General features: G+C 34.0%; 1 protein-coding gene across 12 annotated transcripts in view; it reads left to right on the top strand.

Moving 5' to 3' along the window:
- Window positions 1–9,071, top strand: part of LOC122257695 (microtubule-binding protein cornetto) — a 178,773-nt gene extending 169,702 nt beyond the window's left edge. For 10 of the 12 annotated variants that reach the window (XM_043023146.2, XM_043023143.2, XM_043023148.2 and 7 more), the window contains 7 exons: window positions 23–206; window positions 846–1,046; window positions 1,773–1,975; window positions 3,168–3,354; window positions 4,233–4,415; window positions 5,413–5,568; window positions 7,285–9,071. In XM_043023146.2, coding sequence (XP_042879080.1) covers window positions 23–206; window positions 846–1,046; window positions 1,773–1,975; window positions 3,168–3,354; window positions 4,233–4,415; window positions 5,413–5,568; window positions 7,285–7,524 — 1,354 coding nt within the window. In that variant the 3' untranslated portion in view covers window positions 7,525–9,071. The remainder of the gene's footprint in view (window positions 1–22; window positions 207–845; window positions 1,047–1,772; window positions 1,976–3,167; window positions 3,355–4,232; window positions 4,416–5,412; window positions 5,569–7,284) is intronic. The other 2 variants (XM_086541033.1, XM_086540971.1) reach the window with 1 other exon arrangement.
- The last annotated feature ends 649 nt before the right edge of the window (window positions 9,072–9,720 follow it).

The raw sequence follows: 9,720 nt of genomic DNA, 5'->3' as shown, positions 1-9,720 counted from the left end.
GAATTTCAATATCACTTTTCAGGAATAAGTTTATGGTTCTGCAGTCAGAGATGAATTCCATGCAGTCAAGAGCAAGGGACATGATGGTGTGTCAAGGAGCTGAAGTGTCCAGTGCTGCAGTATCTCTTGCTAATCTTTCCATGCGTCTTCAGACTCTAATTGGCAAGCTTGTGCAAGATTATTCCATAACAGACTCTGATATAGAGGTTAGTTATACACACATTTTCTTTCCTAAAATTTTCAAATGCATCATAGAAAATAGCAAATGTAAGAGCTACTGTCACTAGATGCAAATAAAAGGCACTGTCCTGGTATTGTGTTGACTCTACCAGTTAATTGGTCATTTTAGAATTGAGAATGGGATGTTTATATGCCTATATAGCAAGATATATATAGGCACTCAGTTTTGGGAAATGGCACTGAAATTACATCCTTTATTTTCCTTTTTCTCAGAAAAAGTTACATTTTGAAACAAAGTTGTTGTAGAAAAAAATATCATAATTTCAGAAAGGTTTGGAAGACTCTCTGCAGTATACATGCCATTGTTTTAGAATTTTGTTGCATTATAATTTAGAGATCTGACTAGGCATTATTCAGGGTGATGTCACCCATGTAAATTCAAAATGTCAGTCTCAGCTGACATATGATGGGGAAAAATGTCTGGAGCTATTAACCCTATCCCAACGGGCCCAGTGATAAGTGGAAACCCCCTACGCCGGGCCTATGCAATATTGCATCGGGAATGTCACACTGGTGTGTCGCCCAGTCATCGGACATTTAGCTGTGTCACACGGGTGTGACGCACCGTCATCAAAGGGTTAATTTGAAAATTTTGAATTTGCCAGATGATTGTCACTCCAACTGAATCAGACAGCAGTGCCTCTTCAACCAATGGAACACCTGAGCGCAAATCTCCATACAAGGTGTCTGCACGTACACCTTCCCCACGGAAGACTGCTTCCTTTATAACTGCTCTGCTGAATGCTATGCGGGGATCAACAAGATGCAAGATGAACCCAGTAGGTGCTACCAATGGGAATAAGCAGGTAGATTTATAGAAAAGTTGCTTTTAGACTTGTGCAGATATTCTTTGCACATATAGATGCAAGTGTAGATGCACTCACTCACACTCACACACACTCGCACTCACACTCACACTCACACTCACACTCACGCTCACACTCACTCACACTTACACTCACACACTCACACTCACACTCACACTCTCACACTCACTCTCACACTCACTCTCACACTCACTCTCACACTCACACTCTCACACACACACACACACACACACACACACACACACACACACACACACACACACACACACACACACACACACACACACACACACACACACACACACACACACACATACACACATACACACATACACACACACACACACACACACACACACACACACACACACACACACACACACACACACACACACACACACACACACACACACACACACACACACACACACACACACACACACACACACACACACACACACACACACACACACAAGCAAGAATACAAGCAAGCATGCAAGCTAGCAAGCTAGCAAGCGTACTATAAAGACAGTGGCACAGGCAGACATTATTTTTGTAATATATATGATATTGTTAGCATTATCATTGCTAGTATTACTACTATTACTATTATTTTTTTCTCTATTCATTCATTGAGTTATATACATTGACCTTTTCACTTGTTTTTGCAAGGACTTATTCACATCTCCATCCTTGTCACCACAGGAGATTGAGGGCCGCAATTCCCCTGAGGGTTCAGAGAGTCATGATTTGGTGGAACATGACGGCAGCAGCAGCTCAGCAAGTAGCAATGTCTCCCTCGCTGATCAAGTGACTGATGTTGACGTCCTCCTCACACGGTTCCTCAAGGTCTGCTGCGTCTTGAAGAATGACACAGACAACCGCCTCACCGAGATTGAAGAAGAGAAGTAAGGCTTGGGTTGGGAATTTGGTTGCTTTTGGTTAGTTTGTGTAAAGTCATCTTTATAATAAGATGGAAGGAGTAATTATTTAAAGTATGTTTCAGTCACCTTTTCCTTGTGTGTATTGAGTGGCCTATTACTTAACCCAATGGTATCTGAAAGCAGTCAGAGTACACTAGCCTCTGTACATGGGATACCTGCATGAGATGAAAATTAGAAGTTTGGAAATGATGCCCCTACCCCCCTGTCTTTGATCCTGGACAAGCTGATTATTGATAATCAATAAAAGTATTGAAAAACAAGGGTCCAGGCTAAATTGTGAAGGCTGTATCTCAAGAACTAGCACTGGTGGAACTGTAAATTTCCATGCTTTTATTGCACTCAAAACAGAGACCAGCCTCCATTGTCATTGAATGTGTAGATGCCATCCAGAATTAAGGCCATGGAATGTACATTTGCTATCAGTTGTCATTGGGTTAAATAAGTTTATGAAGTTTGATACTTATATATATATATATATATATATATATATATATATATATATATATATATATATATATATATATATATATATATATATATATATATATGTATGTATGTATGTATGTATGTATGTATGTACGTATGTATGTAAGCATGTATGTACGTACGTATGAACGTATGTACATACATACATACATACATATATATATATATATATATACATATACATATATATACACATATATATACACATATATATACACATATATATACACATATATATATATATATATATATATATATATATATATATATATATATATATATATATATATATATATATACATATATATATACTTATGTATGTGTGTATTTGTTTATTTTATTTTTATTTATTCACTTATATATCTTAAATTTAGTTTAGTTTATTAAAAGTTGAATATTTATGATATTAGAATTCATATTTTCTTTCCCTTGTACATTTCTTAATGTAGATATTTTTGTGCTGAAGAACTTTTGATGTCAGAATGTGTTATGTCAAAAGTATTTTTCCTCATAGTCTTTGTTGTATTGAATATCAAGCATTTGAAACACACCTTTCTTTCTTCAGATAGTTTAGTAAGATATGAGATTACTATTTTATATATTTCCTTTATAAACATATTGATATTAAGGTATTGCAATTATTTCACTTATGCATTTTTGTCTGTTCCAGTGAACGTCTGTGCAACCAGATTCGATCTCAACAGCAAGTGATCGATCAACAGCACTCAGACTATGAAAACCTCAACCGCTCAGAAGCTCGTGCAAAGCGTGAACTGATGGTTGTTTCACGTGACTTGGAGGTAGCCAATCAGAAACTGAATGAGTTTTATACAGCTGATTATGAATCGCAAGTGAAGGTAAGTGCAAAAATTTGTTTTAGCCATTCTCATAATCAGGATTGGGAAAATGATTATATGTTTGTGAATTGTTTGTGAGTTGGATGTATGTACTTGTGTCTATTCATATATATATATATATATATATATATATATATATATATATATATATATATATATATATATATATATATATATATATATATATATATATACATATATACATATATACATATATACATATATACATATATATACATATATACATACATATATTCATATATGTACAGTCTCAGAGGATTCAGGCTTAAGAGGCATTTTTTGCTCTCAGCCAACACTGTGGGCAAAAGTAAGTAGTAGCTGTGCAATAAATAGTAGAACACAAATGAGACCAATATTCTTGGGTCTCTATTTGAGCATAATTAGCAATCTGTACACTACTGCTTTAAAATGGCTTTAAGAATAGCCTAAAATTTGCCATAATTTGCCTCCTCCATTATGTTACGTAAAGGGAAAGGGCATCGAGAGTAAAGCAAGAAAAGATTCTATTCTTTTGTAGTCTAGTGTATCAGTACATAATGTTTCACTTTTATTTTTTCACTTCTTAAGCCTAAGTACATTGCACTGGGCAAAATCTCCTTATCAAACCATTAGTTTTAGTTAATATATATGCATTTCAGATGCACTCTTTACATATAGAGAACTTTGCACGAGCACTGCTTCTTAACAGAGAATACTGTTAGAATTCAGATTCACTCAGTTATGGCCAAAGTGTGCTGGGGACATCCAAATAATTCAGCAATTAATTATTACATTGACAAATTATTTGTTCTATTTTTTCAAACATACTTGGTCAGTTATTGCTGAATGATATAATAACAAATCCTTCCTCTAAACAGAAACTCGAAATGGAGGTTGAGCGTTTAGGCACTACTGTCCGCCACCTGGAAGCCCTGCACAATGAGAAGGAGAAACAGCTGGCTGAGTCGCTGGCTTCACTGTCATCTGCTCAGGGGCCAGCTCCCCCCAACCATGTTTCAGAGGCAAACCACTTCCAGGAAGTTGCCACACTTAATGATAAGGTAATGGTTATCTTTAGCCAGGTTGACAGAATTGTTGATTGAAGTTAGTGTTGTGTGATATAGAAAAAGGAGAGTTAGCAATCTAAGGTCAGATAAAAAGTGGGATGTGATGTTGTAAAGAATCTATTTATGTGTTAGTTGTGTATTCTAGACATAGCATAAATAATTGAAGTGTTTAGTGTAAAGAATTATTATTTTTGTAAGAATTATCAGAAAAACTATAAATTCCAGACTGCATTGGGTGAGGATTCCTGCCTTCTTGTACTTATACATTTTAACTTTCTGTATGCATAATACAAATGATTTTTTATTGTGAAGATTTGTTTTGATAGAGCAGTGATATTCTTTTACACTGATGAAACAAATGGGAATGAAAATCATATTTCATTTGCAGAGATAGGGGCAACAACAAAATCAGTGCATTTTTATTAACAAAACTAGACTAACTCATTTTGAAATCACTGCGCCTCTTCATAAATTTCATTTGATTGTCATTGTTGTCATTCTAGTGCTGTGTTGTTATAACACATTCCTTTAGTTCGCTGCATGTGCCTAGTACGATCATTAATTTTATTTCAGGCAATGATTAATGGTTTAATAGAAGTTTAACCTACTATACTACAGATCAGTAGATAGAGCATGCCCATTGCCAAGATTACTGCATTACCATTAGAACTACATGTAATGAAGATTGCCAAATTTAGCAAATGTAGTGAGGAAGGTTTAGGAATATTTAGCATGGTAAACTGTTGTCATTTCACAAATAGGACTGAGGGTCATAGGCAGTAATCTAGCAATTTTATAACAGTTGTTTATACTTTTTTCACATACTCAAAAGTCAGATTCATAGGTGCTTTACATATGGTTCTACACAATTTAATTTCCAAAGATTAAATACTGTCCCAAAATATTAAGAGGGGTCCAGTTTAGGGCTTGAAATAGTTTAATATTTACTGAGAGAATTAGAAGTAACACAGGTCACATTTTTCTTCTGAAGGTGGCATCACTGCGCCAGAGTGTTATCGAGCGAGACAGACGCATCAGTGAACTGAGCGAGAGGCACTCCCAAGACTTGGCAACCTTGCGGGAGGCTCAAGTTGAAACTCAGCGAAGCAACAGGCGTTTCACTACCACAGTTGACCATGTGTTGAGGGTAAGTCATCCCACTGGTTTGCATAATGATTATTTTTTTGTATTATTATTATTATTTCTAATCTAATTCTTATTTTAATATTTGTACTAAAGAGGTTTTGTGTGGACTTTTCACTTATACTTGTATAGGCTTTGGATAATGAAACAAGCTTCCTCTTATGTTTGTTTTGTTCAGTTCATTGCCAATTATGCTTTATCAAAATTATTTTTTGCTTTAATGCACAATACATTTTGAATAACAAGCAAGCAGCTTTATGAGAAAATTTGTTCAGTAGGGAACATTCTATGGCAATAAACAACTAAACATTGGTCAGTTTCTTTTCACTTTTTATTTATTTAGTTATTTATTTTTTATTATTGTTATTATTTTTTAAGCTTGTTAGGATTAATACACAGACAAGCTGGTATTAACTCGTTAATCAACATTAAAAGTAAATGAAAAAGAAAACGTATACAAGGTAACAAACATTCTTTCCATGAACCACCACACAAACACAGCCACGCAACTCACAGTTGAAATCTGTGCCAAAGTCAATACGAAAAGCCAGACCCTATAATCCTAAGGTACCCAGGTCAGTTCAGCCACACTTGGCTTTTTGGCCTTTGTGCATTAAATATTTAAGCTTGCCTCTTTGTTCACAGAGGATGGCCAGGTACAGTAGTCATTGATGGGAACTCTTCCCTGAATGTGCATGTGCAATATGTAGAGGTGTTGGATGATCATGGTTTTGATGACTAAGGTTTACATCCTGGTATAGGTTGTTATAATTTTTAAAGAGAAAAAAGGTATTTAATGTACAGTATTTGGGTCTTTTATGTTAATACTTCTTAGTTTCTATTTATGGGTTAAGGGTAGATTAAGAGTTGTATAGATAGAAGGAAAATCATCTAGTGCTACTTGTTATCAGCAGGAAAATTTGATGCTTTGTTGCATTAAGATAAGTAAATTGGCCTCATATATATAGGTACAATTTATTTTTATAAGGCTTATTGTTATCATTGCTATCCACAATATAGATTTTTCTTGCCCATATAAAACTTAATGAATGTTTTTGGTTTCTGGTGCACATTATATAGGAAGGCAAAAAAGTAAATAGCATTGCTTTCTTTGTATGAAGAACCTAAATTTAAGGAAATAATTTTGTAATATTGGGACTTCATGATACCACATGCATCATTACACATTACATTATGTAGTTACACAAAGAATATTATTTTGTGTGTGTGTGTCTGTGCGTGCGTGCGTGCGTGCGTGCGTGCGTGCGTGCGTGCGTGCGTGCGTGCGTGCGTGTGTGTGTGTGTGTGTGTGTGTGTGTGTGTGTGTGTGTGTGTATTTGTGTGTGTGTTCATAATTATAATTCATGTTGTCAAACACATGTAAATATCAGCGCATGTACAACTGAAGTAAAGCATTCTCACTATATACTTTTTTTCAGTTTTTCTTGAATTATCATTTATAGTTAAACATTTAAGTGCTTAAGTATTCTATACTTTTGGCCAGATTTTAAAAACCAGAAGATTTTCTATTATTTGTACACAGTGTACTTTTGTCATGTGTGAAGGATATTTCAAATATATGCATATATACATATATACACTTCAAAGGATATTTTTAAGTGGTTAGATTGTTCTTTTTTTATATTTAGCATTAGAAATTGAACAATTTTCATGTCTATGTGAAAAGGAAACTAAGATCTTGTGTACCTTATCCCAACAGACTTTGGAAAACATCCCAGATATTGTGTCCAGCAACACAACCCTCAAGCAGCTCTTTGCAACTCTTGCCGCAGCTGAGAAGTCAAACCAGAAGCAGCAGAATGGCAATGCCAACAATCAGAACGGCTTTGGCAATACCGTCAATAATAAGGACCTAAATGCCAACCCACAGTCCATCATTAATACTGGCTTCAACAACCAAAAAATTGTTCCGACTATTAAAGCTGAAACACATCTTTAATTAATATATATATGATTACTGACCCTACTAATAAGTAGTAGGATTTCTTTATATAAATATATATATATATATATATATATATATATATATATATATATATATATATATATATATATATATATATATATATTTCTATTTATCACCAGTGAATAGCACCACCAAAGCTTTATTGATTTTTTCATCTTGAAGAGGGACATATATTTAGATTTATTTATGGATAGCTCCATAGATTTCATGGTGATGATGTGACTGAGTAGCAGTATGTTTGATTTGATCACATAATGACAATTATTGCAATGCAGTTATATTATGTGTACTTCCAGCATGATATCAAAATGTCACCCTTATATTTTGATTATGTAAATATTTGCTATCCTAGAAACCTTCCATAGAATGACACTTGTAGTGTACTCAAAATATTAAGATCAAAATGGATCCTCAATACAAAAAGACTTGTGTTCAGATGTGATAATTCCAGTGCACATATACGTGTTGCTTCTGATGAGACACCAAAGCTTTTGCATATAATTGTGAATTTGGAATGTCAAATACAATGGTTTATTGTTACTTAAACCAAGCAGATGGTTGTATTTGATTCATATATCCTGGCTAGATGTGATTTTGTCATACTGTTTTATGTATACAGGAAAACATTACTGTGTCCTATGGTAATATAACACCAAGAAATCTTTGAGTATACAGATAGGTATAAGCATGCATGAAAAACTTGTATATTTCTCATTCCCCTTTCTTTTTAAAGGGATCATATGAACAAGCTTTGATCACTATTGATTATAATAGTAAGAAAGTTTTAAAAACATAGGTATAGTCTGAAAGGGAGAAACTGATGCTGGACATCATCTTTATAACAGAAGAAATATAAGATGTTTGTAAAAGGTTGATGTCTGGCTTCATGGCTTCATCTGTTTAGGTAATTCTGGAAAACACCCCACAAGATGTATTATTAGTGTGAAGTTAAAGAATTCACATATTTTGTGCTGTTCTTGTTATCCAGTATCTATGACCTATGAGACATAAAGGAAGCACAATTCTCAACCAAAGCCTGTAGTATCTCCATAATACAATGCTGAACCAGTCGGACATAAAGCAGTTGCTTCAGTAGTGCACTTATTAGTCTGTGATGGAAAGATATGGTATTGTCTTCACTGAGCAATTGTTTTTCACTGTTTCAGACTTCAGATTGGGTGAAGTATGGACAAGAAAAGTATTATTACCCAAGGAGATTGTTTTTGTTAATAATTCTTCTTTTCCTGTATCTTCAGAAATTTTTATTTTTAGATTTGACTTCCAGTGTTTCTTTGCAACAGTCAAAGTGTCTTTTGATCTGTTTTCACATTTTCTTGTGTATATATATTTTAAAGGAATCATGAAATTGGAGAGGCTAGACTAGTGAGCTCAGACCTACACTTTCGTTGCTAGCTGGAGTAGTTTAGTTTTAATGATCTCGTTTTCCTTCTTGGTTTTGTTTGGCTCATATGCCAGCCTCATATTTTGTACTTAGCTTTTTAATAAAGAAATTAAGTAGGCTTATATTTTTAATAAATACCTTAATATGATATACCTTCCCTTTTCCTGCATTGGTGTGATCCTGGATAATGATGTTTGGATCATAATTTATGTGACCATGCATTGTTGTATGTTTTTCTTTTATGTAGTGTTTGGCAGGTATAGAACTAGAAGAGCTTTCTAATGCTTTATTTAAATCTCCATTTGTGTGGTGGTATTATTGCAAAGAGGTGTGATTGACACCAGGTATTTTATTGTCTTGGTTGTCAAAGGGGGTTTGTCTCTTTATTATTATTTTGGTTATCAATTTCTTCTCTTTATCCTTTTATTCTTACATGATTGAAATCTCATACCTAGATTATCTTTTAAGCTAAACAAATAAAGTTTAATATAAAGTAATAAAAATAGGAAAAAAAATTGTGATGAAAAGTATTATAGCTTATTAGACAGAAAAGCTCTGCATCAGATTATATTTTTTAGCCTATGAAGATGCCACTGATCCCAATTCATTCAGAAAAAAAGTGGGTAGTGTTTGCACATTCCTCTTTTTTCCGCAAAGTCGATAATTTTTTTCATGTTTAAGTTCTCTAGATATTGAGTATTTTTGAACATGTCCTAACCATTGTCTTTTTGAATGTAATGAGGTCAGTCTCTTCATCTGTAAAAATG

The sequence above is a fragment of the Penaeus japonicus genome, unplaced genomic scaffold (genome assembly GCF_977035675.1).
Source record: "Penaeus japonicus unplaced genomic scaffold, GWHDUDI00000001_assembly GWHDUDI00000001, whole genome shotgun sequence".
In the NCBI taxonomy this organism is placed as follows: Eukaryota; Metazoa; Arthropoda; class Malacostraca; order Decapoda; family Penaeidae; genus Penaeus; species Penaeus japonicus.
Note: the sequence above shows the minus strand (reverse complement) of the source record. Positions and strands in the feature narration are given on the sequence as shown.